This window comes from Rhyacophila brunnea, unplaced genomic scaffold (genome assembly GCF_057557595.1).
Source record: "Rhyacophila brunnea isolate RB1 unplaced genomic scaffold, BYU_Rbru_1.0 scaffold_12, whole genome shotgun sequence".
Taxonomy (NCBI): Eukaryota; Metazoa; Arthropoda; class Insecta; order Trichoptera; family Rhyacophilidae; genus Rhyacophila; species Rhyacophila brunnea.
Genome location: NW_028232774.1, coordinates 21,394,077 through 21,407,992, shown reverse-complemented (window position 1 = coordinate 21,407,992; position 13,916 = coordinate 21,394,077). Strand labels below are relative to the sequence as shown.

Below are 13,916 nucleotides of genomic sequence, written 5' to 3'. Positions count from 1 at the left end.
ATATAAACCAAAGCTTTAAAGCCGGATTCGGTTTATTACCTACTTTATAATGATCAACCCATAAAATGAAAGAAATACAAAATATCTTACAAGAAGTCTTCCAAAATATTACCAATATTGAATGCGCATTTCGTTTATGTGACAAACTTTAATGCATACAGATGTAAATATTAAAAATAATGTATTCTTCGAGATTTAAACCTTCTAACAGCTTCAACCAGAAGACAAACCACTCCCCATTATTTTTGTGTTCTCTGTTTTCTACAAATAAATCTGCAATGTGGAACGACGTGCAGCTTTTTTAATCATTAGTAACCCATTTTTCAGCTTCTCTGCGTTCAGCTTTTGTTCTAACCTGTAGAACAAGGTTTCTTCGAAATCCTTGGTTCTATACAACTTACTATGTGATAATTCGCTTTATTGTTTTAATATTCGTATAATAAGTTTTATATTATTTAATTTTCAGTCTATCGACACCACTGCATCGTCAACCTCCGTCACCCATCCACTGTTGGGCTTGTACAACAGCACAGTTGCTGCAGCGCAGATGCAAGCCGGCTCAAGTCCCGGATTGCAGCAGAGCAAGGGAGAGTCCACTCTGTCCGGGTTGCCCAGCCTCCTCGGATCGTCACTTCAAAACTCCGCGCTCGAGAACGGAATTTGCCTCAACAATAATAATATTAGTAAAGGACAGAATGACGTCAGTTCGGGGGGAGGGGGGAGTAAAAATGCAAGGTGAGAATAAATATTAAATATTATTTTAGAGATAGTGCAGTTCTACCAAATAATACTAAAAGTTTACATTTAAAATCTATAAATCTATTTTTTAATTCCATCATAAATTCTCATCATTATTTTTATCATTGAAATATGTAGGAGAACTTTTTGAATTACATATATTTTAATGTTTTTTTAATTAATTAAAAAGTTTAGATTGTATTGCGGGCACCTAGAATGTCTGTGTGTAAGGTGCCTCATTATCATTTAAACAAAAACATATTTGATGCTTCATAATATTCTATAATAGTATAATTTCGTATTCTATAATATTTAGTTATGTAAAATAAAGTGGTTTGTGAAAATCTTTGCAGTCCCGCCTCATCACCAGCACCGCCTCTACCCTTGTTCCGATCAAACTTCCCCCAAGCGTTTGGACAACACCAAACATTTGGAAGACAGAGGTAAAACAACTAATTAACGTTATCTACACACCTCTGTTTTTATTTTTTAGGAACAATTAATTAAATAAAATTATGCACATTAATAAGATACTTATATTAATATGTGCGGTGTTGAAACGGGATAAAGGATTTTCCTTTAACATATTGTATATTATATAGTAGGATTGTTATATTTTGTTTATAAATTGTATATGTATCTTAAAATAAAGTTGGGTACCTACCTATTATTTTGAACATGTCATGGGGACATGGTAAGAACCCGTATAGCTATCCAATACTGGCAACAAGATCTGCTCCAAGTATGTAGAATATATAATGAGATATTAAGAAGGTTCAAATAGCTTTTATAACACAATACCCCATTTACACGTGCATGGATTTACTGCTGGGAGTACGTATTATTGGCCATAACAAAAAAATACACATGTAAACACGTATTATCGTGCAAATTCCAAGATTCCATGCATGTATCAAAAAAGTTCAAAAGCTTCTGAATTTTCACGGGACAATTGGACCGTGCAATATCTGCGAGTTCAGTAGAACAATATTAGCGAACCTGCTGGTTAAAAAAGCGAACTACACCACCCAGAGACTCATTTTGGGGTTAACCGATTTTCATGACCTGTCAAATAGTACCATAAAATGACAACGTCGTGCATCGCTTACTCTTGGAGTATGAGATTGGCGAGACGTGTAAACAGTTATTATCGTGTTAATTTAAAATACAAACTATTGGTGCAAGTAAATCCATGCACGTGTACAGGCGCTATAACACTTTCTTTTGGAGTGTTTACATTTTACGCAAACGGTGAACAGAAACCAGTAATGAATTAAATTTCTTTTAAATTGCAGTTCCCGAACATCAACTCCCTTAACAACGAGCGCAACAAACATCACCGACTTGGCGTCATCTCTCGGAGTGAACTCCTCGACATCTTCAGCGATCCACGGTTTTGGGAGTCACGTCAGCAACCCTCTCTCGCTGAACTCCTCGGGAGTCGGGAACAACACTAATGCTCTCCTGTCATCACTGGGTGCGGTCGCGGGCTTGCACAATCCGGGAGTAGGAGGATCTAGTGCAGCCGCGGCCGTGGCGGCTTACCAAAGTGCACTTTTCTCTGCTGCGATGGCGGCTGGTGGCCACCACGGGCAGGCTCTTAATTTCGGAGGGCTTGGCGTCGCTCTGACTGGAAACGGTAAGAAGAATATGTCTGCTATAAACCGTCATACCTGATATCATGGGTGTCTATTATTCCTTCTTTTCAGCTTTTATACCAACATAAATTTTTGATAAAGTAACTATGGTAGAAATGAAGAATTTCACAATCTGGTACATTCGAAAAGCATAATTCAAAACCATAAGATATTATATGTCTAACTTACGATACCGAAATCGACAATCTAGTTTGAGTAAAAAACCGGTGTTTTGTTACAAATTGTTTATCTTTTCTTCTTCTAAGTATGGTCTTGCATTACGCTCAGTCTTTCAAAATCATTTTGTATGGAATATACCACATAGAAACGTCAACCTGTCTCATAAAAACAATAGGGACCATTTTGAAATCATGTAGGTGGTTTCTAATTGCGAAAGGAAAAGAAAGATAAGTCTTCAGAATGTAAACATTTATTAAATACTATGCTTATTTAACAATAAATAATGCATAATATGTAAAGCTGTCCTATCTTCTTTTGACCCTTCTGAAAAGTATGTAGTAGTTTTGGACTTTGGACTTTGGACTCTTCTCACTTTTCTTTTCGCACACAGATTTATTTTCTACAATCATTTGCCTACATCGTTATATTCTTTTTATAAAAGAAAGACACAACAATGATGCAAAAGATAATATCCGAAATCTCTGTAATAATCCATCTTTTTTACAACAAAGCTATGAATATATTCTAAAACTTTCTAATATGTTGTCTCATTCTTTTAGGTCCGACAGACTTATCGATGAAAACTCCTTCAGCATCAGTGGCATTGTCCCAGGCAAGTTTTTCCTCATCATTGTCATCAGTGAATGCAGCCAGCGCGTTAGGGCTCAACCCACCGATCGCATCGGCCTCCCATGCGACGCAGAGCTCCTCCAAACCTTTGCTATTATCACATAAATTGAATTCAGCAGAAATGGCTGCAGTAAGACAGCTGATCACTGGATACAGGGAGTCGGCCGCCTTCCTCCTGCGCTCCGCTGATGAATTGGAGACTCTTCTTCTTCAGCAACCATGAGGGTCGCTAAAGCGCCCGTGCGCTACTCTTTTGTAATCGCTTCAACGCGGAAAAACTAAAGAACAATGTGTTTATGTTTGTCATGTTTAGCTGAAAGTGATCGCTTTATTTAATTTATATTTTAGTGTTTCGCGTGTTTTATTGATTTTGTGTCTTCGAATATAATGCTCAACGATATTATGTTACTTATATCTTTATTGTTTGTCAAAAAAATTTATCAGTCTACTGAAATGAGGTATCTACAATATATCAGAAAAAATAAAATATTTAGACGTGGAATGTCAATCAGTGGCGAAGAGTACCTGAAGGTGATAGGTAGGCTATGGGTAACTGAAAAAAAGTGCTAGGACAGTCATATTATGAGACATGAAGTTGAATGTTGTTTCATCAGTATTTACTTACAATTATTTACTGAACATCAAAAAAAACCATTTTAAAGTAGATAATATTTTATGAAAAAAACCCAAACACCAAACCGCAATGGCTTGCTAAACGTGTGAAAAATAAATACGTTTATAAACAAAACCAAACTAGACGAAAGACCTCAAAAAATGCTTCTCTTTTGTCCATAAACACTTTCATTTTACTCATACAATCTGGAACTTGTGATTTGTGGAATTCGTGATGTCATTAGGGTATGTGTTTTACATTTTGAATGTGTGAAAGGCTACGATAATTGAGATCTCACTACTAATTTCATTTAATTATTTCTTCTACCACTACATTTTAGTGGTTAATAAATTCTCATAGTCAAGTCAAAGTGAAAATTAATATATATAAAATTAGTGTTTGCTATCGAGTCCGTGCCATCATGTCGCTTATTATTAAGATTGATTTTCATTGAAGTAGGCTCTAAATAATCGCCTAGCAAGGAGTCTTCGCCACTGATGTTAAGTGTTACATGATATTGAGAATGTTATGAGAATTTTTTTCAGTATTTTTCTCAATTTCTAACACAAATACAACATTCATGGTTTAATATTACAAATGAATGTAATTATGAACTTGATTTAATTTACAAACTATCTGGACTAACTAAATTAACTGGAGATATCAAATCTACATAATATTTACTCCTGATTAATCTTGGCTGTACAATATATGTATTCATGTTACTGATTTGAAAGTGGATTGTTGATAACAAAATTTATTAGAATCTACAAACCGAGTCTACCTGTGTTTCTTTTACAATTTGTGGTTGTCTTTTTAACCAATCATTACTCGCCAACACAAACATTTTCTGTTGGTCCATCCTATTGTAATTCTCTAAATTTAGATATTTATTTATTGAAATCTTGGTGTACCAACAGGCCGGTTCGGATTAGTAGAGTAATTTAGTTACCACTAAATGATTTAGTAACTGAAAAGTGTCCGACAAAGTGTCGAGAGTGACATGTCAAAATGAACAGAGCACAGCGTAACAAAGCAAAAATAATTCATTAATTAATTTTTTTATTCAACAAATAATTCACAAGATTTAAGAAAGTAACATTCTTTTTATTGAACATACATAATTTGAAAACACTTTTTATATATTGTTATATATGTGTTTTAAAATAATGTATCTTCAAAAAATTAATAAGTTAATAACTTCATTTATAATGGCTATATTAGAAGAATTGAAGGAAGAAATTCTACGACAACTAATGAACTTGACTAAAGATAACATCTTTAGACTTATCTCGTGGCTTGTTTGGTATATATAAGCATGGGGGCCGCTACTCAACCGAAAAAATAGAATAAAACAGATTGACTCGACTAAATGATTTTACTAAATTACCTAACTAAATTTGTCTGTTCATACATGTTTAGTTACTAAACCACTCGCCACTCGACTAAATTACTCGACTAATCTGAACTGGCCTTACCGGTCATAACAATATTTCAACCTCAGCTAATAAAATAAATAATTGGACAAATTTTTATAAAAATTATATTCATTGTCAGATTTTATAACATGGTTGCAGTTAATTTGAAAATACATTGCTTAAGTTAAATAAATTGTCCTAATTGAATGTGCTCTTAGTATAATAGTGAAATGATGTGTTATATGTGAAACATTATTATTACTAAGATAATTTTTAATAATATTTAATGTCGATGTACAGATTAATTACGCAAGAAACACGAATTGATTGGATATCGAAAAATACTTTTCTCCATTTTTAAAAATTATTAATTAACATACCTAATTAATTATCCATAAAATATTGCAATCTTTGCTATCTGTAAATTATACATTGAATTTAATATTGACACATCATGTCTGTTGTCTTAAAGGCACTGTCAAACATCATTAAGTATGTTTCGAATTAGGAGCTTTAAAAATGATCTACAATATGATTGTCGATGACAATGCCACAATGCCAACCCTTTAGATTATTTCTAATCGCGTCTATAAGGTAGATTATTATTATTAGTAAACAGTCTTTGTACTAATTAAGACATTTTTATAAAAGATTCCATGTACAATATTTTTCAACGCGTGAATGTAATAATTACAACAAAAAAAATCACCATTGTTACCGCTTGCTTGTACAGTAATAATATTACAAATTAGTTTAGAAAAAGCTCTTTAAATTTAACCAGAATAAATTATCGGTATTTAAAACTAACTAAGCTAAATTATTATTGATGATCTCAGAAAATTTTAAATTTAATATTCTCGATGTAGCGTAATTTACGGACGAAATATATAATATTATATAGTGGTTAAACAAAAACAACAAAACAAAATGTGATGTATTTATTATAATTACTTTTTGTAACTATTGATAATTTATTATTGTATTTATCTATCTTGTAAGTTTGACAAAATTGATAATTTGCGTAGAAATTATTATCAACGCGTGTATAAAGATTAATATAAGTAATAGTGATGATAATTTATATTATTGAAAGGGGATAAAATGCGAGTAAAACTGCCATATTTTAAAATTTAGATTGTAATATTTTACACCTCTTTAAATGCTGAAAATTATAATATTATATCTAAAATCTAGAGTACCTTTTTGACAACTAATCTTATGCTTTTGAATTCCAAAAATTATCTTTAAGTGTTTATTTATCATTCTTTTCAAATGTTATAAACCCTTTTAGGATGATTCAAAATTAAACTGTAAAAGATTCCCATGTGCCATAACTGAGTTATTTAAGTCAAATAAGGTTCATCTACACGAGCATGACAGTCTAAAAACATTACATAGGTTCTATAAAGTCAAATAACATTTGTTTAAATCTCGATGGTGATTAATAGTAGGACCCAAATGAATTGAAACACCATTGCTTCACAATAAACCAAACAGTATCCGCAGGTACATGAATGCAGGTTTTATGTAGATAACATTGTTTGACATTAAGGTCTCCAATTCAAAAACACATCTAAGTGAATATTAGCCGCCATTCGAATCTCTCTAAACACGCACGTAGCCATTTTTTGAACCCATCTTATATTACGACAATAGTTCCAATGACATTATGGTTGATACAACTTCAAATGACAGTCATATGAGAAGAGGGAACTGTATCGTAATACTTACTTACTTTCTGTTTTCATATTATGCCACGTGCCTTCAGTGACGTTTTTCAAGTCTAGATCGGTGCTTGGCGTATTGCATTTGATTGGTCTGTTTATAACATTGCGCAAGTCTATTTTATTACATGTAAGTATTTCATTTATATATTTTTAAGTCTAATGGAACTTGCAAATCTCTTTAATCAATTCAATTAACTTGTCATGTTATTGTTATTGATGATGTCGCCATGGTGATACACCTACATAATGTGAAAAGATTCAGAAATATATCTATTGCAACAATCCTAAAAAAATCGTTGCACCAAGTGGGATTTGAACACACGCAAGGGTTCATACCACTAAGATAGCAACCGAAGTACTAACCTTGCAGATGTAAAACCTAATAATTACAAATTTAATTATTTCTTATTCAAGATTGAATGAATATACATTAATTATTATTCTGCGTTGAATAAAATAGTAATTAAATGGATATTTATTATGTATCTTGCTGTCATTAAATAACATAAACATTCTGCGTATTGAATAGCATTTAACTTTTTAACTGTCGGTAGGTGTATGTATGGTACCTTGCACGCCGCGAATTTTATTGCAAAAATAAAAAAAATGTATTAAAGTTTATTTATAAAAACTTACCAAATAAATGAAGAGTGCGCCGATTGTGCCGCCATTTATCCCATAATAACAAAATTAAAATGTTTATGATTTTGTATCTTTAAAATAATTGATTTACGTTAGTAAAATCCTGCTTAACGGTACGTCCAAAGACATCATTTTCGTATGAGCGGCGTTCTGTTCACGAAAAAGTTCGCGTCTTTAGACGTTATTGGCAGCCATCTGGTTAATTAAACATACAATATTGTATGTATATTAAATTTGCCCCACATATAACATCATAATGTTCATGACTATCCATTTACAATATTATATTTAAGCCTTTTTATATTCAGTTATTTTAAGGATAGTGTTGTAAAGTATCGTACTTTTTAGCTTTATATATTTATGATTAATTTGTAGAAGTCTGCCTTGTTACCCCCGAATTGATTGATAAATTCTTAGATATTACAAACTTAAATTATATTACATTGATAAGAAATCTTGTTCATTTTAGATCTATTGTGTAGTAGTGCCAGTTTTACGGTTTTGTGCATATAATTATTACATATTGAACATTGTATTTAGTGCCTATATTTGACATCTGATTTTTACTAAACTATGAGATACTGTTGTAATGTATGTGGGATACAAAAATACCTGTAGATAAATTGCTGATTTTGTTTTCTACCCCATAAATCAAGATGCTTCAAAGTTAACGTAGCAAGCACGAATCAATTTAGTCTATTGTCATATAAAAGTCTAAAAGTCAAACAATATTTACGTACACCATTGCAGGATTAAAAGTTTCTTGATTTAATATTCAGCCAGATCAGTGATTCCCAACCGGTTCCGCGACCTCTCAGGGATTCTGCAATAATTTGCAAAACCTTGCCTAAAAAATGGACAACTTTTGGGTAATACACCTATTTTGAAAGTTGAGCTCGTTTTTTAGGTTTAGATATTGCATCATTGTTATTATTAAAGTAGAGATAATAATTCTAAGGAGGCGAGTGATTTAGGAAGGAATACAAATAATACAATCTTTGATGGTAATTTACATCGACATTGCAAAATTTTCACTTGCGGCACTAATATCCTACTAATGTATGGTTTTGAAAGTTTGAAAGTTAATGTTTTGTCCATATATCCATTTAAAATATACGCACAGAATTGTAGTAGATAATGAATTTAGAAAACACATTATTTTGAGACTAAAATATTAACGACCGGTATTTTGAGTAAGTTTTGTTCATTCTGTCTAAGTACTTTGTGGTCAGCCAGGTAGGAGTTCCATGAGATTTAATAAAATTTCTTGATTTTAATGAGCTAGATGAAAATTTAAGTTCTTGATATGAACGTAGATTATAGGGTAGCTATAGAAAATATCCCGTATGTTCGTTCCTGCCCGTAATCTGGCTACTCTATTGTAAAAAAATTGTCAAAGAGAAATGACACTCATCGACCAATAAAACCTGCAAAGAATTTTACAATTAATTTTATAGTACAATAAAAACAGGTTTTATGAATGGAAGTAATATTGTTTGACTTTAAGACCTGGAAATATCCATTGAGTTATCTGTTACGGAGAAGGGTTAGAGGAATAATTGGCATCTTGATTTGTTTATGGTCATTTGTGCTATCTTGGTTTGGACACTCCATTACGCTATTATAAACCAGTGTTCTGTAACCGAAAATATTTGTTACTCAGTTTTTATGCTGATAGCCAGCCACCTTTAGATGCTGATTTTGGTGTTGCCAGTCACTGTAGAATTAATGTTACGTTCTTGTAGTTGATTCTGGCAGAACTGTGCAGAATGCTTCATCCCACAATACTCATAATAATATGCAAATAACGGTGAATATATTAAATTAATACATTTACAGCTATCTATAAACTATGCATATTCTCGATTTCAATTTATGTTACATTCGATTAGTTGCTTCTTGGATTCATGTCTAGCAAGAGTTCTGTTGCAATTATTACAAAATATATTATACTGTTGAATGTGTATGTATCCAGAAAAAAACTAACTATCCCAAACATTAAACATTTACATATTATTATGTTATTTAAATTGTATGATAGTTCGTATTATACATATTGTCCTTTTTCCTTATTATTTTTTAATGGTACACATTTTTTAAACAATCTTACAAAAATCAAATCAAACTTGTCATGTTCACATCACGTCAACATTCCAATGTGTTACAAATTGGTGAATATAATGAATGATATATGTTATTGTCTGTGTTTGGGATAGTTGAGTTTGATTTTATTATCAATAAGTTTCATTGTTTGTATGTGAAGTGTGTAGATATGTACCGATTATTTTTTTTAACTTGTCTTGGATATTTAAAGATAGATAAATAATAGTTAATAATATAATATATATATATATACATACAGTTGTCGTGATAAATAATATAAAATATGTTTAGGGCATTAGAGAAGTCGAAAAATGTAGTCTACTCACAAAAAAGAGGGTTAAAAAATATTTATTATATTTGGAGAAAAATGACTAAATTTGTAAAGAAAACATAAGAGAATTAATTATATATACTAAATTATATTTGTTAAGATGAAAAATTTAAACATGAAAAACGAAAACTATACTAGTGAAAAACTACAAATTTATCATAATATATTTGAATGTAATGCAAACAAAAATGACTTTTTATTCTACCTGTACAAATCATTAATTTAAGTCTAATTTCGTTCAACATTTGCCGGATCCTGCATACGTAAAATAGAGCTGTATTCAGTATATTCTGCACAATGGAGACATTTTCGCTTATGCACAATCGAAATTCTATATAAAATTTAACTGTGTTGATTCCGTCTGGTTTCAAACACATGTTTAAGGCCTTTTATAACACTGTCGATGGTCTCCAACAACCAGAAACTGTGGTTGGTTGCCATAAAAAGAAGTGTGGGAACGGGTCAGCTCGGGTAGGGGATCAGAAATGGAGTTTCGTTGAACATGCAAGAATAAAAAGTGAATGAAAAATTTCATCCTAAAATGACAAAACATGTTTTAATGTTGGAAATTCACTGTGTAAATTTATAATAAATGAAGAGTTTTATGATTTTTATACAAACAAAAAAAATCGAGTATCTTGAATTTTTTTCAATTTTAGGGGGACATAAATTTTTGAAAAGAATTTTATCCATATTATTTATTTCTTTTAATGGTAACCATGTAGTACCTATTTATTATAGGTTGATTAGTAAAACCATTATATCTTTGCAATGATTTTGATGTGCGCTGTATGCAGTTGTCAAGACTTAAAGAGTGGGGGTCAGGGCTCTACAAAATACATCTGAAAGTGTGGGGGAAACGCAAGTTCTGCAGCCATGATATATAGTGGTAAGGCTATAAGTGTGCTTGGGTACCTACAAGTTTTCTATTACGCATTTTTCACTACTGCCCCGAGCACAAAAATACCTTGCTACGCCTCTGGTCGCAACTACAAGCGCAAATACTGATTTCCTTTCTTAAGCCTCGTTGTTGCTGTTAATCTGGTCAGCAGCAAGTGGTTGACAAATGCGTAAGGCTTATCTACTATTAATGAGTACTCATTCAAACCTAATTCACACGCTTCTAGAATGTTTTGGCGATTGCTTTATTACTTACAAAATAAAGAATGGGAGATAATGATGTGTTTTGGACATATGCACAAAGAGATTAAAATACCATACTACCCACACAATTAACTTCTAATGTCCAGGACAAGGAGGTACAGTAAAAACAAAACAATGATTCGGTTCGTGGATTGTATGCTTATGAATACCTACAAATACGCGCTCACCGGCTGCCAGATATTTAGTACGGCTCCCTATCCCCACGCACACTATCGACCAACCGAATCATTGTTTTGTTTTTACTCAAGATTTGTGATGATCAATGATCATACACAGGATTGTCAGGTAAGGAATTAATGTGAAGTGAAATAAAAAAAAATCTTAACTGACTCAGAATATGTATTACAATAAATACACAATAATATTTAATACATAAAACACAAAATAAACAACAAAATTTATACAGTTTGACGCAATAATATAATATTTTTTCAAATGTACCCAGACGATAGGTACTAGTTGCAAAACCTGTTACCTCCATAAATTTTAATTTTTATACAAAAGTACGCAAGCAGAATAACTGATTAAACAAAACGTACATAAAATATATAAAGCATACATAATTCGAAAATACTTCGGAAACATACCTTCTAGAAAAAATCTTTGAAAAAAATACGATGCTAGGCGGGATTCGAACATGCATCCATTGGATTCTGGCCAATGTAGTTTACCAGTTGAGCCACATGCGTCCTACCTGATTACGACGAAATAAACTAGTAGTATATACAAACTGACATACTTTATCAAATTGTGTACCTATGTCTAGCGGCCATGACTTTGAAAAAGAGACCCACAGATGGCGCTGCCCACTTGCCTGGAAGTCGCAAGCGTAATTCAAATGGAATAGGATTTAACCTCTATGCTCACTTCGTAATCTTCACTCGCAATCTCTCAGTTTCAGCTGTGTGATTAGCTCCGATCCTTTTGATCATACATGTCCTCTATTTTGAGACTAAGCACTTTACACTATTGAGATCCGTTTCTAGTGCTAAGTGTGATTATCTAGTTGTCAAATGCGTTACACACCTGAAGTGAACTAATCCTTTGGCAATTTCATCTGCTCATTGGGTCATCTTGTTAATTTTTCCGTGTGCCATTTGAAGTATTCTCTTTTATTGTTGATTAATTTCTGTGAAGTCTGAATAAATATTATAACCAGGTATTTCTATTTTATAATAAACAATCTTATATTATGTACAATAAAGAATATTACATTCTAAAATTGTAGAATAAAAAATAGTTTATTATATATGAAGATTTAACAATGCAAACAACGAAATATATTGACCCAAAACAAATTCCGATCCAATTTTACTAGTAAAAGGAGCTGGAACATTTAATATAATATAGTTAATGACATGTCAGTGTTGCCATCTTTTTGCGATCGAAATATAGTACGCGGTCCAAGAAATTATAGTATTTTGGCAATGTATAGGATTTTTGCCTCTCACAAAAAAAATAATGGAGATTTTGAGAAATTCCGAGACCCCTTTTATTTAGGTACCTCTTCCGACCAAAACCGCTTACCGACGAATTCAAGAAATTTCATTTTAAAACAAAGTCAAGGGATTTTTTTCCAGGTTCTCCAAATTTTCTTATATCGCGAAATTATGGTACTTTGCACCAATTTATAGTACGGAAATATCGAAATTTTAGTACTTTTTACTTATTTTTTCTGATATTCAAAATTATAATATTTTGGGCATACTATACCTGTTTTATATCGTACATAGTACGCAGACGAAAATTATAGTACAAATACTATAATTATAGCACGGTTGGCAACACTGTGACATGTTAGAAATGCAATAAAATTATTAGCAATATAAAAAAAGAACTTGGAGATAACCAACTGACATTGCAACTAAATTGAATATATTTTATAAAATGGTTCATGTTATTTCCTATTAAATTATGGTGAGCATTTTTATTACACATTATCCGTCTCGGTCAGCAATGGACCTCTCCTTATAATATAAATACAATTATTCAATTAAATTAATACTAAATAACATTCACATAACTTACAAAAAAGATAATAACAACAAAATAATATAGTTAATTACAAAGAATAAATAATATCAAATACTTTCATAAAATTCGATATTATAAATATATTTCATTGAAATAAGAAAGACGTTTAATATTACAATTTATCACATGTTAAAAATACTAAGAGACCTTGGCAAACTATTTTATTTATTCCTATTAAATATTTTTAGAATCAGTAAAGACACTAATAGAATTTATTAAGGTAGAAGGAACCTGAACAATTTAATTACGAATACAAGTTATAACATTATTATTGCACCCACCAATAAATTGAAATAAACATTATTGTTTTTCAATTGGCACTTAGTAAAGTAACAAAACAATGTGCAGTATAAGTTTTATAGTCAAACCGTTTTACCCAAGCCCCACTATAGTTAGGCCGTTACATGTAAACTTCGGTGGCAGTGTTAGTTATTGCTCATACTTTGAATGCAATATGGTAAACTGTTTCTAGAAAATGATAGATGAAATAATAATTTGAATGAAATATGCAATCGATTACGACATTGCGTTTGAAGATAATTAATAACTAGCACTACTATCATAATTTGCTTCAGTTTAACCAATAAATATGCGCAGAAGTGCACTTCTATTCGTGCAAATGAAGTATATTTAGCATGTCCCCAGACTTGACCTTGTTTACATAGACACACAAAAAGTTCATTTTATGAGACACAATAA

General features: G+C 31.6%; 1 protein-coding gene across 1 annotated transcript in view; it reads left to right on the top strand.

Moving 5' to 3' along the window:
* LOC147077908 (uncharacterized) overlaps positions 1-3,828 on the top strand; it is a 60,576-nt gene extending 56,748 nt beyond the window's left edge. Inside the window, exons 8-11 of the mRNA XM_085960948.1 lie at positions 467-735; positions 1,092-1,181; positions 2,034-2,377; positions 3,116-3,828. Of these exons, the coding sequence (XP_085817074.1) occupies positions 467-735; positions 1,092-1,181; positions 2,034-2,377; positions 3,116-3,408 (996 nt within the window). The 3' untranslated portion in view covers positions 3,409-3,828. The remainder of the gene's footprint in view (positions 1-466; positions 736-1,091; positions 1,182-2,033; positions 2,378-3,115) is intronic.
* Positions 3,829-13,916: the final 10,088 nt, after the last annotated feature.